General features: G+C 35.9%; 1 protein-coding gene across 1 annotated transcript in view; it reads right to left on the bottom strand.

The window, feature by feature from the left end:
• WDR72 (WD repeat domain 72) overlaps positions 1-18762 on the bottom strand; it is a 130100-nt gene that overhangs the window by 76508 nt on the left and 34830 nt on the right. The window contains exon 14 of the mRNA XM_049812316.1: positions 5657-5862. Coding sequence (XP_049668273.1) covers positions 5657-5862 — 206 coding nt within the window. The remainder of the gene's footprint in view (positions 1-5656; positions 5863-18762) is intronic.

Genomic DNA, 18762 nt, shown 5'->3' with positions numbered 1-18762 from the left:
TGTGAAATTTCACAGGAAACTTAGTACTGATATGCTTTGCATCTGAGATACAAGAAATATATACACCTTTGTTTCTTCATTCATTTTCCTATTACACTTAATTAATATACTACCAAATATAGCTTCTAAACACCAGTCCCAGTAAAAAAAAAAAATAGAAATACTCTGTCAGCAACAACATAAAGGTTACCGGCTTTAAGGAGAAATGTTCTACTTTGTTTTGCTTTGGTCTTAATAATCCACTTCATACAAATCAAGATACTGCTCTAAATATTACAAAAGGAAAGAAATAAAAGGAATCCATGTCTAACATACCATTGTTTATGGTACCACTCCTGATTTCGTATTTGATGACTATTATTTGATATTTGTGCTTGTAACTTCTTTCCATTTTCTATCAATTTTTCCATCAGTAAGATTTAACTAGTAGTGATTTTCCAGGCTTCCAATAATAATTTTATTTTCAGATTGCATCCTTTACTATACTAAAACAAATAACTGCTATTGTCCTACAGTCTTCATTTGTCTTTTACATAATCTGTGCAGCAACATAACAAAGTACGTAATTCTTTTATTATTTATAATTTTTGTACACTCGTTTCCTGATTTAAGCAACTATAAAAATACAAACTTTGGCTTTCCTACTAAGAAAATACCTCTGTTTCAGAAGCATCTTGCCTTTACATATTTTGTTTAGAGCAGAACACGTATGCTATTACATAAGTGAATAATAAGTTCTTTAGAACAACTAATACTAGGTATGTCAATTTAAAGTGTTTAAAATGCATTTACAAGTATTACAGTAGCTGGTACTTAACTACTCTGGTCAATTATTTCTAATAGCTGCATAAATCAAAATGAACCTTTACAGATCTTGTGTAAACCCTCATTTAGATGTTTTGACTCTACTTTCTGTACCATATATTAATGCTCAAAACCCAGTATTTTAAGAAATTTGAGTAACTCTATGAAGCAATAAATATACCTAACATTCCTATAAAAGTTCATATGCAAATAATACCTTTTTTCTCCCTCACCTTCATCTTGTCTTATACACAAAGCAAAAATTTCCCTTTTCTGGTCTAGCTCTTCCATAATACAAATCAGCAGTCCAAGTTTAGCAATTACTGTACAGATTTTAGAAGCTGCTCTTCCTCCAACATTTTTACCCAGAAGAAGCTCTGATTACATTCTTGAAATTGCTACAAATATCAGTGCACGATAAACACAGATTTATATCCAAATTATTTAAGCTGAAAAGCTAGGAAACAAAGGTTTCTTGAACATCAGGAAAACAATTCCCAGACATATCCAGCTTTTTATGTGCATCAATGAAATCTTCATAGGATGCACTGATGCATTTTCATTTTTTTTAAACCAGCTTTTCACACAGCTCCAATTTGCAAATATAACTATGACTTAAGGGTATAATGAGAGCTAGTTCCATATAAACACCATGAGCACACAATCTAGTGTGTAGTCTATTGTAATTAAGACCACTGATTCAATACGTATTGCTACTGGCCAGGTATCATAGCAACCTTGTGTCACTGAATACTGCTGGAAAACTGTTCAGCACCAGCAAAACTATGCTTCAGGAAAATCTACAATAGCACTACAGATTGTCAACATCTGTGGGGGTTGTTACAGGGAGAACAACAAAGAAATCTGCTTTAAAAACCCCTCTGCTTAGAAAATTGACAGGGATACTACAGTAGCACTACAAAAAGGAAAAAAATTACAGAGAGGAAGGAAAGACCATTTTTTGTCATTAGTTACATAACTTATGCACCCACATCCTAATATCCATCCATATAAGCTGAGTTGAAACAATGCTGCTTTACCACATTGTTTACGTATATCACAAAGAACTGTCTTTTTTTTTCCACTAAACACAAGCATCATTCATCACCAACATTAATCTGAAAATAAGAGACCCACTTTTAGAATCATATTTAAACTTCTACAAATGAACTCTAGATACTCTTGTACAAATGTGCAAAAAAAGAAAAAACAGGTTACTATGAACAAGAACCCAATATTGATTTTTCTGCGGTGCAGTAAAGCATCTCCATTCTATTTGGCTGCTGTCAAAGCCACTCTTTAACAGCTGGAGTCAAATTGCACTATTTACAGCAAGAGCCCTTGTCAAGTGGACCATAAGTATTCTAACAATACACTATTCAAATGGCACTTTGCCACACAAATTGCTGACTTGATGAATACCCTATGTCAATGACTAAGGCCAATATAAAAGTTTCATTTTTATGAGAGGTTTTACATTCACATATTAAGTAAACCTTTCTTGAAGAACTATTAAGCTATATATTTTGGGTCTTCTGACATTGAAAATAATTAAAATCTGTTTAAATATATCAAGGGGATTTGACAACATTAATATGGATCTTGTGTTAACTGCATTTGTCACACTCATCTGTTATTGGTACTCCCACTGGCACGTGCAGCACAATAAAAGAATTAAAATGGTCAAAACACCATGAAATCAAAGCACTCTGCTTTTGTATCTGTGATTTACATGATGACAAATGTTTTGAAAGAAAGCCTTTGAAGATAGACTGCTATGTGAGGATATTTTTCTTCTCTTTTAGGATAAAGAGAAACCATTGCTTTGCAAATGTTATTTTGTCTTAAATATAATATTAACAATAAAACAATGTAATAATAAATATTAAGAAAAAATGCTGAATCTTACTTGTGATCTTCATGTGGATCATCTCATTGTACAAAAAGATCACTCACAAGTGGAATACGAACAGGGCAGAATAGCCACCCCTCATTTTTTCTGTTACGTAAATCTTCTGAAATTGAATTCTTAAAAAAAGAGGCTAAAATTGACTGCATTGGTTTTTGGGGGGTTTTTAAACAGAAATGTTATTAACAGTTTAGTGTGTTGTTAAATTTCTAATACACGATTTACCAAAGCAGCAAACTGATAATGAAATACTCATCGTATATGCACATACTAAAACATTTTGATAATCTGAGAGTTCCATGATAGTTTCATCTATGTGGTGATTATGTGCTTATTACTATCGTATGGAATGTTGAACACTGATATCCACAGAACTCTCACTAGTGAATTTCATGGGATCTGGATTTCAAGGGACTATTTCAGGATGTTAAAATACAAAGACCCGAAAGAGTCAATACAGCACTTTTTGAAAAACCTAAAAAGTTTCCTGCATAAGAGCTGAGAAAAACAGTGGACTTCATAACAAACTTTCATTTCAGCAATAACAAAAAAGTGTTAAAAAAAAGCCACAGAGCTCCACACTCTTTGTGTAGCCCACATTGGGCTTCTGGAATAGCATTAAGGGGACCTCCATTGTTATAGTCTTCCCAGGTTCAGCTACACCCTATACATTTAGCCTCCAGCACCTCCGATACCAATCTACAGGACCTGCTCTTATGGGGATAGAAGTGGGAAGAAGCACTGACTGTAATGGATGACAATTTTTTGATGAAAGAGAAGTGGTTTCCCAAGTACAAAACTTCATTTGTTAGGAAATTAGACTAAAATAACAGGATTATAATGACAAAAAGGTGAAATTAAAAAAAAAAAGATATTTTGTCAGTCATAGGGAAGTCTAAGAAACATCAATAATATTCTCTCAATAAAAAGTTTCCATTGAGACAAGATAGTTAACGAACAATATTTAAACAAGAACATGGAATATTTTATTGAGAAATCAGAGCAGCCAAGACGTATGTCTGATTAAAGTGCTATAAATTACTACTACTGCCACCTATTGTGATATTACTTCCAATTTAAGATCATAATTCCCTAAGCATGTTAAACTCCACACTTCAAAATTGACCAAAAACTATTTTCCCATATTCCACGAGCAGCACATTTTCTTCCAGCTACTTTGTTAAATCCATGCTATTTTCAATTTAATAGGTATGACCAAAACTACACTCCAAACAACTACTACAACTTTTTCTGTTGCTCCTTTTTAAAAAGGCAGGAAGAAACTATTCCTTTTAATAAACTAACAGTGAGATCACGTTCTGTGTCAATGGCCAACTAGTGCACCATCTGCCCCACAACATGCTCAGCAGGATTATGCTCTAATAAGACTTTTCAGAAAATGGGATCAAAAAGAACTTTAGAAATCAGACTAAGGTTAGTAAAAGGTCAAAGATAAATATTAAGAGTTAAACAATAATCACTATAAACTCAAAGTTATATATCAATTTATAGGTAGAATAAAGAAAAAGACCAGGGAAAAAAATTCAAGAATGAGGACTTCGATTAAGCTGTACTTTATCAGACAGAATTTTGAAATATCCAGTATTTCATTTACAATAATTAATAAAGCTAAAAAAGCCCAGAGACCATTCTGAAGGCTGTTTCCACATATAAGTTGAGGGAAAGCATTTTTCATCTTCCCATACTTGTAGGAAGATACTTTTTATCTACATTCACGGTTGAGGAATAGCAGACATGACTTCCTCTGTTTATTGCAGAGAATAGAATTCCCAAAACCCGTTAACTAAAAAGGTGGTAAACATGAACAACACTGAGGCTCTATTCTTAAGATATCAAGATATTCATATCAAGAACTCAGTGAATATATTCACTCCTGATGCACAAACAGGGTTTTCAGAAAAATGTATGTACCGTTATCTTCCAGCCTGAATAAGGTAATACCTACCTCATTGAATCTGGAAATGTATTAAATTTGAGACAGTTTTAATAATTGGTTTTACATTTAGCAAATACAGGCTTTTTAAATATCTACAAATAACTTACAAAAATATAGATATATCTAGGCCACAAGCAAACAGAATAAGTATTGCATTTTCAACGTTACTTCTCATTACATGGTTTCTCTGTACTCATTTTCTCAGTTTTAACAGGACATTAACGCTAGTTTCAGTATTGCTTTTCCTTCTATTACTTTTTCAAAACAAAAAGCAAGAGCGTATCATTTCCATCAGTCACAATTATTTTGTTTAATGACTTCTGTAAAAAAATTGTTAGATAGAGCCAAGTACAGTGCTGACCAAATCTCTCCTGAAGACTGTCATACCTATTTGCAGCCCAGTCTCACAAGGAACACCGCCATCCTCCTCTTAACCAATAAGGTGCCAAATTTAATCACACTAATATAAATGTAAGGCACTTGCAGTCTGTTCTGTGATGATATTAACAGAAAACAAACACCCAATAAAAACTAGCATTGAATGACAACAGGAAACTGCGGTTTCAGAGAAAAGCAATAACGGAAAGGCCAGTAGCACTGTACCAAGATGGGCTTTTTCTCAAGACATACACATCTGAACTGGTGGGTTCAATTGTTCTGAAGGTACTGCTAGTAGGTGTAGTCAGAAGCCAGAGGCACAACAGGATCTAACTACGGGTCCTGAGACTCTGAGAAAATTCTTCCAAGATTATCTACTGGTGACCTTGCATAAGGTGTGCATAAGGCACTCCCCTCATCTTCCCCATTCATTCTATGGAACAGAGTCAGAGGCATAAAAACTGAGCCAATCAGAATAAGCCTTTAGGAACTCAAACCCAAGCCTCCATGCCACTTATACAGGGCTACACATCAGTGAAGGTAAAAGGGTAAAGGAATTTGGATCACAAAGCATTGCTCTTGAGAAATGCTCTACTCTTCATTCTTACCTTATTTGAAGATTTTTCTATATGAGTAAGATTGTAAGAGACCATGCCATGCTTATAAGAACTACAGTGTTTGTATCCAGCATTTTTATTCCTTTTTGACTCTTGAGACACAGGAAGTAGAGCATCTGCCACTAAGTATTCTGAATCTTCAATGGAAGTAAGAATTGCTTTTGCTGTTTCACCTGTTTCACATCGTTCCAGTGTGCCTAGAGAAACACAATAGAAGCTGTAATTTTTTTCAAGGAACTACACTATTTCATATTTCAGTGTAAGTATCACAGTATTAATATAATACATTTCACATGAGCAGAGAAAGCATGAAACATTTACAGGTGAGCCAACTAATTCCCCATTTTCTGGACCTTAAAAATGTTATTTTACATAAACGTGTATTCTACAGCATTGCTATGTTAAAAAGATGAAGCTTAATTTCTGAAGAAATCACTGCAGCAAATACCTTAGATTCAGACCACAAGAAACTTCAGCTATTTTGTATGATATGTGAAGTCAGATGCAGTTCTCAAAAGAAGGAATTTCAGAATACCACTTGCCCTAACTCTGTTCAAAACACTCATTTGTTTTCTTCTCACAAAGCCCTCACAGAGCATCTCTATTATTAACAGTGTAAACACCACATTTATGTAATATTTTAGTGCTGTCCTCTAGTGTTCTAGGTTACAAATAGCAAGGGAAATCTCAAATTTTTCATTTCATTCCTAAAAACCATCTTTATATCTAACACTTCGTGAACACCTGAATATCCTACACGTAGCTTAGTAGTCAGGCATCAGAATACAGTGTTTCAGAGACTATTTCATGACTGGTGTGGCTCTAGGCAATCCAATTCCTTTAACTGTTACACCCAGTTATTTTAGTAATAATTTTATTTAGTAATAGTGCTTAATTTATAACTAACATTAAAGATATCTAAACTGAGTTTAAATGTATTTGAAATGAGCTCCTATTAGATACTACACATTTACTACAGGAAGTAAACTCATGAGAAATTGCTGAAATGGTATGTTTCCTATAAATAGAGATAAAAGACATGTGAAGGATTTTAAAACTATTAAATATCTGCTATAATGTGAAGTGTTTTCTCCCTTAAGTTTGAATTCTTTGTAGCCTCGAGTAATACAACATGAATTTTCCCTTTCACTGCTACCAGAGAAAAAACATGTAACATTGAAGGTCTATCAAGTAACACGTGCTAAAAATATTGGACTGGGATTGAGGGATCTCATATGATAAGTGTTCATGCGTGTATGTGTGTATAAAATCTCTTTATCTGAAATTATTTCTCTGAAACTTATCCATTTCTGTTCACAGTAATATTTACCTGTTACTTATACGGCCAAGAGACTTTGAATTCAGAGCAGAAGAAAGTAATGCAACTGAATCTTTGTCCCCTACAAAATCAATTGAATACCATGGATCACTATAATACTGCACTGAAAAAATAAGGATCAGGCCCAGTTATTTTAATATGTCATTTTTGTCATCTCTCCCCAGGATTTGCAACCAGTGTCAGGGATCATTACAGAACTGCGTAATTACTGGAAAGCAAGCAAGTTGCCCAGAGATCTTCATCATTAGACCGTCTACAAATACTTCAAAACAATACTGGCTACAAAGCTCCCAACATTGCAATGTTTCAATATTTCAGGAACACAAAAATCTATATTAATAGATGCTTGCAAGGAAAGTTTATACAACTCATACTAGATGTGAGTAAACACATTCTTAAAGGTATTACAGTGTTTGCAAAGTTAAGAAGTTTGGAAATAATAGTCACTCAGCTAATATTACTTTAGCCTCTTTATATATGCAATGTAGTCTTTCAAGCTATAAGCATGTCTTGTTCCCCCACAGTACTTTCTGCATCATTCAGAGCAAATGATGAACAGACATCACGAAATAGTTCTTCTCTCATATTGTTAAGTGTGAAGGACTAAGCTTCCTCTACTACCTTCTGCAGCAACTGCACTACGCAGGGAGTGTTTATACATATACACATATTGATATCTATCCTTGTTTTCTGTATCACTTTTGTCCACACAATTCATTATTACAGTACTTAAATGCTTCAGAAAGATCATAATATCCCTGTGAAATTACTGGGTATCGTGTTATTTTTATGGGCAAGGATCTAAGGCAGACATTACAATAAATTTTTAATAAATCCAAGAATTCTGGGGGCATGGTACTAAATCTCAGAGACCTGATTATACATACTCTTTAGCATTAGACAGAACTTCAAAACAGGTTTTGTTAGCTCCAGAGGCATCTATGAGTGCCTCACCACCAGTCATCCCTCAAAGCCAGACCACTCTGTGGAATAATCTTGTGGATATATAATAGAATACAATCATTTAATTAAGGCTATCATACTAGAGTGACAAAAAAGGATAAAACCATGCTTCCAACAGAAATAAAGATCTGAGTTGCCTGACTTTTTATCCTCCTATATATGCACATACACTCAAGATTAAAAATGAAAACATATTTAAGACTTGCGCTATTTTCCATATCTCAGAGCTTCTTCCCTGGCAATAACTTCAGAGACAAGTTTTCAAATTCTGGCTGAAGGAAAAATGTTTAGTTGAAAGAAAAAGAAACAGACCAGAAGAAGTGGTAAAAATTACAGAAGATGTGGACAGCAGCATTTTGTTTTTGAAGACCATGACCTGAATGGAATAAACAGGCTGTCTTGATGTACAGGAAAGCAAACTGATATTTTATATGTTTTACACATACACATCTTATTTTCAGCTGCTGACAGATGTGCTTCTACATATTACAGACTTATGGATGCAAACTGAGAAACAACTGAGCAGGTTGTGGGGTTATCGAACACTTCTGCTACCTACCAAACTCTTTTCTAAGTGTCAGTGTCAGGATCATGCCACAGCAAGTATACCATTTTGCATGCAGAGTTTGGAGAAGAGAAAATTAACAAAAAAAATCCCTTCTGGGTTCATTTTTGGCAAGAAATATGACTCAGCCTCTCACATAGAGGAGTTACAATATTTATTTTTTTCTTATTTTTATTTTTTAAAGCACATCTATAGACAGGAACACTGAATAGAAAACAATGCCTTGAACAATCACCTTAGTTTCTTACTGACAGAATTCTATGATACCATAAAATCAATTTCGAAAACTTAAGAGTTACATCTTTAAATCATTTATATATCATTCCTAACAGCCATCTCAAATCCCTTATAAATAACACCTTCCAGAAAATGGTTCCTTTCTTAAAAAACAAGCTTGCTTGCATATACTTCTTAATTCTGGATCTTCGTATGTGTGTATATATGTACATTTTTGTGTGTACATCTGAAGCTGCAACAAAAGAGCACAAACTGCATAGGAAAATGAGTATTACGGAAGAGGGTGGGTGATCATGATAGTATTACAAAGTATTTATGTTATCCAGTGTGCTTGATGCTTCTGAACAGCAAAACACTCAATTTGCAGAGTAGGTGTCAGAGACAAAATAGGGATCTGTATTCTGTGATTCCTGAATACATCTTTATAAGAAACAAAGGCGGGGGCGGGAGGTGGGGGGTAGATGAAGAAACCAATATATGTGATAAAGAAATTCTGAGCACTGCTAACAGTGAAAAGAATACTGGGGCAGGGTGCTTATTGTTCCAGACACAGTTATTTGTTAGGAAAATGTTCTCTCTGATTTTAAAAAGAAAATAAAAAGAATAAGAAAAGACACAGCCTGTACACAGAAGTACAGGAAAGAGCACAGAAATGAAGACAACTCTCAAACCTGAAGTATTTTAAACACAAATGAGCCCAAAAGCTTTTGATTGGGGAGCATAAAATAACAATGGATGAAAGGCAAAAGACAGGGGTTTCTACATAGCAGCAACACCACTGCTATGACCCCCTACTGTACATACAAAATACAGGAAAAGAAAGTCTTTATCTCTCTAAAGCTGTGACCATGGCAACCAAGCCTCAGGAACAGACAAGAGTGGAGTATTTCACTCTCCTGGGCAGCTTTGGACCACCAGATGTGACTGGCTAGAGACTGTTACAACATCTTATTCTTCTTCTGGACCAAGTACTACAAATTGTGTCTCTTGGTGTTAGCACTGTTCACACAGTTCTCTGGGTTCTGCTCATACTGAATGATGCATTTTTACTGGGGAGGTCACGCAAATTATCCTGCCTCAAGACGAGGTATTCACTGACATCACGTGACCTGTCATATCATCAGGCTTCAGCACTTTGTTTGCTATCACAACTGCAGTATTGAAAATCCTCAATATTGCAGTGCTGCTGTGACCTAGTAACTCAGCTGAGTCTTACAGCATAACAGTGATCTGTGAATGAAAAATGGTTTCAGAATTGATTTTATTTTAAAAGAGCATATAGTCAAGAACAAATCCTTTTCTTTACTAGTAGCCAAAACAAAAAACTTATCTTTCAGAACAAGTATCATCTGTAATATTAGTTGCTTTATTTTCTATCAAGATCTTCCTTTCCATAAATACTTATTTCATCTGAGAAGAAACTCGCCCACTTCATTCTGTCCTAGCAGAATCAGGCAAACAGAAATGCTATATTCCTCACTAGAAAATGCTTGAATTTTACAAGTCAACCATCCTGCTCCAAGATACTGGTCAAGCATTTTGCTTGAAAAATCTCTCCCAACTGCTACCACTGTAACACCAAATGGTCCAAAACAGATGGAACAAACATTGTTTGTTCAGTAAGCATATATATTGCCAACCACTATCAAGACAAAAGTAAATGCAATCTAGCAGAGAGAAATAGGATAGATCAAACAAAACCTAGCCTATTAAAAATCTAATAATCTTTAAAAGGATGTTTTACATACAGAAATAAATTAACAATGGAGATGCCCTGCAACTACAGCACTGTAGTCAGGAGCATGTAGAGTGTCTTGGCAGACACTCAATAAATTTTACATTTGGAAGATTTGTCTTGTAGTCCAACTGCTGTACATTACTGATGTTCTTCAGAATATACATTTTCAGAATAGCATTAGCAAGCTATTGTCAGAATATCTTTCAGCTAAAGAAAGCAATGATGAACAAAGAAAACTACTGGAGTATCATATATAATGCAGGTTTACACATGCAGGTTAAACAAGCAGTTCTCCAATGCAGCCAGTCCTCACCTCAGGACTTCTGCTGGAGACAGAAGCAGAAATCCAGAAAGGAAGGACATTGAAATGTTGTCCCTGAAAGGAAAGCTATTAGAACTCCCCTGTTCTCACCCTGACTCCATCTAAGCTATTCTAAACAGCAAAGGACAATAATCCTGTAACAGGAATTGCTGAGATACAGTAAATGTGCTAAACTGGGCTGAACAGAAGTGGCCAGCTCTGAACTTGGAAAAGATGTGAGCAGTATCTGTCTATTTCTTTATTACCATCTGAAACATGGCATGAGGATGAGAATCCACCCCTTAATGTCAGGAATGAAAACCCTCCCTGATACAAACTCTTCTGATTACACTGACCATGTCAATCAGTTCTCATTCCCACAATTTTTTGTTTTTAAAGTCTATATAATCTTACTTCATTATTACTCATAAAATAAGAATGAAGATTAACTATCAATTTTAAGAAACATATCCTTTTAAACAGACACAACTAAATTCCATACATGTTCCATCTAGTATAAAGGTACATATGTGTATGTACACATATGAATATAAAGATACCTGACTCTTCTCGGTATGAAAGTGTGACCTTAGCTTCTGCAGATTAGGCAAAAGATGACATCGCTTTTTTTCCCTGAGACAGCCTTTTCCAAGCTCCACTACCTTTTCATTATTCTACATCAAAAAGTAGTTACTGAACAATGACTGAAATTTAGAGAACTATGAAATATTAAAGTCCAGGCTACAGACTGACCTGAGGCTTACATGTATAAAATATAAGATGCCATAAAGAAGGCAAAACATTAGTTAAGTTTTAACTTAAGGCTGACAAATTAAAAAAAAAACAACCCAAACTTCCTAAACCACTAAACTTCCACAAAGCATGTATATTCCTGCTTATGACTTATTTTGAATCATTCACATTTTCAAAATATGCTACCCAATGTTTCCTCATCCTTTATCTTTTAGAAAGGGATTTCAGTGACAGCTTAAGATGCACAGAGAAGCTACAGTAAAATGGCAACTTTCCATCTTACTGCATGTTATCATTTGCATCATGTATGTTACCTTTAACATACCTTGAATTTCTTCACAGAACTGCTTTCTTAGCAAAAGATTGTCGAAACCAGGAATTGTTTAATGCTGCATTTTGCTAATTGTTTAATGTTACAGTACTCTAGGCTCAAGAAGTTATCTTGTCTCATTTCAATAGCATACAGCTGGGTTAACTCACTCCCTGCAGTCCTCCCTTTCTCTAAGGATGCCTCTTAAGCATGAAGGTGGAGGTGGGGGGAGAGAAATCAAGAAGATCTCAACCCACATGGTGTCTGCCCTGACTATTAATGTTGAAGGTCAGACCATGACCTGAGAACAGAAGAGCTAAATCACTAGAACCTTTTTCCAAATACGAAAAGCTCTCTTCAGGGGGAGATACAAGCCTTTCACAGTCTTCAATTAACTCTCCCTAGTAATGCAACAGGGTACTTAATATTTGAGCCATAGTTTTGTAAGGGCTATTCTTTATAGTTTCACAAGGGATGATGAAATTAGGCACAATATAACCGAGATCACTATTAGGAACATCAAAGGAAACCCGTTTGTCCTAAAATCAGAAAGAGTATGCACAGTGTTTTTTGTATAACCAAGAAGACTTTAGGGCCCATATTCTGGCTGCATTCACAGAGCCAGCTGTCTCAAGTCTATTATTTAAATGTTGCTTACCAATATTATATTGTGCAATTCTAAAATGAAGGAAAACAAAGATACTGTATGGGTGTAAATTGAGGATTTGTAGAATATGTGTGTGTACAAGACTGACTGAATGACAAGACTTTTTTTAAAGCATAATGTTAGAATGAAACAAGAGTAATTTTACTCAAATTTCAAGGTGTCTTGAAAAAAACACAAACCCAAAGCAGTTTGTCATATACCATCTCTTCCTGAAAGACTTCCATCGCTCTAAAAGCCTTCTAATGCCTGAATGTTTCCATTCACACAAGTTATGGCAATTCTAGCAAAAACTTAATTTTATTATCCAAATGTCTAACAAGAGTTCACTAAACCAACTCCATAAGCATTTCTATCGAGTAACTCTTATCACAATTCAGCTATTTAGAACTTTTGAAGTTTTATGGTTTATCATCAGTTAAAGATGAAGCTCACTGCCCTACTCACATAAACTGCATAGACATTGACCTGATGCCCCTTCCTAACAAAACCATTTCACAGTTTCTGCATCTTCCTCCTGCAAATATATAAGCAACTTGGATTTCTGACCATGGGTATAGGACCCTACAGGCAAACTTTGTTAGCCAGGAGAAAGTGAATTAATAAATAATGTTAAGTTTCTGTGAAGTCTAAGAGACTTTTTTAATCCCAAGCATGAAAATAATACACACGTATTATGCACATAGTGTGTTTCACAAAAGACTTACCAGGTGTAGTTACCAAGGACTCTAAAGCTGAGTTTTGCATCAGCCCAGGTCTTTAGGCTATGCAGAATTTATTGGGGAAAAAAAAGAGAAAGATAGCAACCACTACGACTTTGACCCTAGCTACACCACAGCCTCCAGCATATGAAACACAACCGCAGAATTTATCAGTTAGGCCACATTCACCCACTCAAATCTAATTCTGACCAATGACCTGAAGAGAAAGAGAAAGAAAGATGGAGAGCGAGAAACAGGTAAAGGGAAAATGAAAAAGATAAAAGAGTCTGTAAATAACTAAATTTTGCAACGACAGAAAGGTCACAGGAATGTAATTATTGTTGCTTCTACAATTATCTAGGCATAAATGTATAATAAATTAATGATCAAGTTTACTTTGATACAGTTCTAAGGTTCATTAAAACTTTACAACTTATTTCTGCACAGCCACCTGATGAAACCTAAGCCTTAGTCTTCTAAACAGTTTAATCACTAATTTCTTTCCAAGATGAGAAAACTTGTCAGGCATACTAAATAAGGGTCCACTTAAAAAAACAAACCAAACAAAACCCAAGACAAAAACCCCACACATTCTACAATTCACGATACTCACACAGTTTCCCAGAGGTTTAGAAGACTTATTATTGTTGGCACCAATTATAAAAATATTGGAGCATACATAACTACATAAAAATTATCTTTGAACAATGTTTGAAAATGTTCCAGCATGTTTGACCATCAATATGATCAAATGTTTGATCTGTAACACCACTACTACATGCAGAGCAATTTCATCTTCTCCACAGAAAGGATACCTCTGAAATAAAATGTTTTATGTAACAGTTTAAATTGCTCAGTGGGGCATCAACATCGCAAGAAATATTTTCAGAATATTTCTGAACTCTTGTCTATCTTTTACAAAGATTTTTTTTTATAGAAGTGATCATACAGATGGATTTAACTAATGTTAGACACTACATATTTTATGAGGGTTTCCAATCTGATTAAAAGCCTGTTTTAATTTACTTGGACCCATGTAGTTTTTAAATGCTTGAGCTGAAGTTTTCTATGCTTGAGAGCTATCTTAAGGTGGTGGGATTTTTTTTTTTGTTTCTTGGCAAAAGAGTGTTAAACCATTTATCATCTATGTTAAAGTCATGAAACACGAGTGTTTCTCAAAATCTTTATGCCTTAAAGTATGGACTCAAAGCTGAACATTACACTTCTGTGAAACACATTGTCAGTGCTGATACCTTGTTCCCAAGCACAATGACAATTTTAATTGAAGCACCATTACTGTTTCTATTTGCTCTAGCAAGAGAAGTCTATACAGAATCCATTCCATGTTATGAATGTATTGGGTTTGCATTGCAAGGTTTTGGTAACAGGGGGTCTACAGGGATGGCTTCTGTGAGAAGCTGCTAGAAGCTTCTCCTATGTCCAATGGAGCCAATGCCAGCTGGCTCCAAGATAGACCCACTGCTGGCCAAGGCCAAGCCAATCAGCAACAGTAGTAGCACCTCTGGGATAATGTAAAGGGGGAGGGGGAAAGTTGTGTCAGCACAAACTGCAACCAGAAAGAGGAGTGAAAACATGCAAGACACAGCTCTGCAGACACCAAGGTCAGTGAAGAAGGAGGGGGAGGAGATGCTCCAGGCGCTGGAGCAGAGATTCCCCCACAGCTTGTGGTGAAGACCCTGGTGAGGCAGGCTGTCCCGCTGCAGCCCAGGGAGGTCCATGGTGGAGCAGATATCCACCTGCAGCCCAGGGAGGACCCCACGCCGGAGCAGGTGGATGCCCAAAGGAGGCTGTGACCCCATGGGAAGCCTGGGCTGGAGCAGGCTCCTGGCGGGACCTGTGGATCCATGGAGAGAGGAGCCCACGGTGGAGCAGGTTTGCTGGCAGCACTTGTGACCCCGTGGGGAACCCTTGCCGGAATAGTCTGTGCCGGAAGGACTGCACCCTGTGGAAGGGACCCAAGCTGCAGCAGTTTGTGAAGAACTGCAGCCCATGGGAAGGACTCACATTGGAGAAGTTTGTGGAAGACTGTCTCCCTTGGGAGGGACCCCACACTGGAGCAGGTGAAGAGTGTGAAGAGTCCTGTCCCTGAGGAAGATGAAGTGGCAGAGACATGTGATGAACTGACCCTAACCCCATTCCCTGTCCCCCTGCACTGCTGCAGTGGGTAGGTAGATAATTCAGGAGTGAAGCTGTGCCCAGGAAGAAGGGAGGGGTGGGGGAGGAGGTGTTTTAAGATTTGATTTTGATTACCCTATTCTGGTTTGATTGGCAATAAATTAAGTTAATTTTCCCCAAGTTGAGTCTGTTTTGCTTGTGACTGTAATCGGTTGAATGATCTCTCCCTTGTCCTTATCTTGACCCATAAGCCCTTTGTTATATTTTCTCTCCCCTGTCCAGCTGAGGGGAGCGGGGCGTGACAGAGGAGCTTTGGTGGGCACCTGACATCCAGCTAGGGTCAACCCACCCCAGTGACAGAGTCAATCTTATCACAGTGAATGAAAGTAATAGTCTTTCACTTACCTCTATCAAAAAACCCCAAGATATACACATGTAGAAAATTATGTCTAAATATCAACATAATACTAAGTTTGCAAAGACAGGTAGCAATAGGAAAGAAAATATCTGAATTGGGATAGTACACACTTTAATGCAAGTCTTTGGTGCACTGTATGCATTAAAACACATTTTTTAAAATTATATAACAACTAGAGTGTTCTGAGAATAATTCTGTAGAAAGCACTATCATTTTTAGGATTCCTGCTTTGCTTAGATGCAGAAGGTAGAAACTAAGACAATTATAATGCTTCTGCACTTAACAGGAAAATGGCAGAAATAGTTAATAAGCACTCAGATACTGTGATAACCAACATGCAAAATACAATTGGAAGTATTATATTCAGAAAAGAATTCAAATAGGGCACAAATAGGGAAAGCAATACACATTAAACAGGGGGGATAAAAAATATTATACAGATACCTATTTAGTAATTGCCCTCAAGAATTCAGAGGTACATGGAAAGAAAACTAAACGCAGAATTGCACAAACCTAATTAGATTTGCACAAATGGTCTTAACTTCAACATCTCTGAACTTTTCAAAGCTTAACTTCATAAAATTCTTTTCCTTCAGACACATATCTCCTAAGTGTATGTCCTGGTTTCAACTGAGATGGAGTTAGTTTTCTTTCTAGTAGCTGATAGTGTTATGTTTTGGATTTACTAGGAGAGTAAGGTTGATAACACACTGATGTTTTGTTGTGTTTAAGTAGTGTTTAGACTAAGTCAAGGATTTTTCAGCTTCTCAAGCCCAGACAGCAAGAATGCTGAAGGGGCACAAGAAGTTGGGAGGGGACATAGCCAGGACACCTGACCTTAACTGGCCAAAGCAGTTGTCATACATGTGAAATCACGTCCAGTATATAAACTGGGGGGGGGAGTTGGCTGGCAGACATGGATTGCTGCTTGGGAACTAACTGGGCGTCAGTCAGCAAGTGGCAAGAAATTGCATTGTGCATTACTTATTTTCTATATTCCTAGCCTTTTATTATTATTGTCATTTTGTTGTTACAATTATTTTCTTCCTTTCTGTCCTATTAAACTGTCCTTATATCAACCCACAAGTTTTACTTTTTTTTGATTCTCTCCCCCATCCTACTGGGTGGCAAGGAGTGGAACAAGCAGCTGCATGGTGCTTAGATGCCAGCTGGAGTTAAACCATGACAATATGAAAGATACAATGTAGCAAATGTAAAGTTAAATGTGTATTATTACTATAATTGAACAAAGTTTTATTAACTGATGTTATTCCATTTTTAAACTCACACTAAGCATGTCAAAATGATAAAACAGAACAAGACTTGCAAGGTAAAGAAAATAGGAAATTGGTACATGACTCATTCTGCAAGGCATGATGAACTTCAAGGAATAAATTCATATTAAACCAGTACTAATTGAAAGTCTAAATCTACCTCTGATAAAGACTGCTAACTCTGAGCAAAGAATATTGCTCTTTAAAGTCTACCCATTCTTTCCTCACTCTCAATACATATTAGAAATGTGGCTCAGTAGACACGCTGTCATACATGGTACACACCAAGAAAAAAAACCACTGATCTTTTTATTACTACATCTTATCGTACTGATATTTACCTTTTCAAAAAAAGCAAAGATAGCAACTGTTTAGAAAATTGTAAAAGCAATATAGATAACAGCTGATTTCCTTATTGAAGTGGATTTCAAGTGGTGGCTATTGGAAGAAATATTCTGCACTTTAATTAGAAAAAATTTAGTATTGATTTTCATATTTGTCTTCTAGCACACATAAGTTTGAAACATATCCTGTACACATGCTATATTAATATTCCAAATGTATTATTAAATCAATATTTACTGTCACAGAAAGATATTCCACTGTGACGGAAATTTGTCATATCCATGTATTACAATTTAGGCAAAATACATAAAACTACACAGATACTAGTTCATGGTTTCTGTATTGTTTTCTGTATCACTACCCACATGCACTAACATTTAAACTTAGAATAAAATAATTTTACTTTGTTTTGTAAACCAAAGGACTAAAGGTATGAGATTCAATTTATCTTATTCTAGACATGTAATAGCAGCAGGCAATTAGCTTTGCTTCCTCCCACCCCAATTTAGACTGCCCTTGTAGTCAGTGGGGAAAAGATACAGACTTTTACTTATTCCTACTTCCTCCTGCTCAGTACAAAACCATGAACTACTAGCTCATAGGTAGACATCCTAAGTACAGATAGAAATCTGACGTTAGACAAGGTAAATTCCACTTAAAGTCAACTATACTCTTGGTATTTAACACATTTCAGCAGAAACTATGCTGAAATGCCTATTTGTTTGGAATAAAGGCAGCCCATGGTACTCATTGACCACTTAAAATAGGGTATCTTTGGCAATCTCATGAAGCTAGGGTACAAGCTGTACGTGAAGTAGTACTGGCTTAGAATTTAATCTGTGTGACAATGTTTCTCCCAACTCATAGAGTATAAAAAACCTCTTATGAAAGCCTGCTAAAAGACAACTTAAATATTTTAAAGACTTCAGAATGCTTTTTGAAAGCATGTCAGCCTCTATCATAAGAAACTGGACTATGAACTGTTATGCATAATGAAGTCTTTCATCTGTTTAACAGGTTATCCTCTTAATTACCTGGTGGAAGGTTAGTTTTGGAGCTGAATTGGTATCACTGAAAGATGGTCACAAGTACTAGATGGCCCTAAACTTTTGTAAAGTCATCTGTCAAATTCAACAGAATTATTGCTGACTCCACAACAGTGTAAATATTGAAATATTCATGGAAAATCCTTAATCCACAGCCTGGAATTATAAACAGACTGGCTGTTTTCCCAGTTATCCATTAACTATAGTACAGTAACACTGCTCAGATATTTTTTAAACTACAAACAGTGATATACAAGTCTGACACAAAATCTGGTCCTCTACATTCACTAAAAAAAGAAAACCAGCC

This window comes from Accipiter gentilis, chromosome 10 (genome assembly GCF_929443795.1).
Source record: "Accipiter gentilis chromosome 10, bAccGen1.1, whole genome shotgun sequence".
In the NCBI taxonomy this organism is placed as follows: Eukaryota; Metazoa; Chordata; class Aves; order Accipitriformes; family Accipitridae; genus Astur; species Astur gentilis.
The sequence above is the reverse complement of the archived record's forward strand: the minus strand, read 5'-3'. Positions and strand labels throughout refer to the sequence as shown.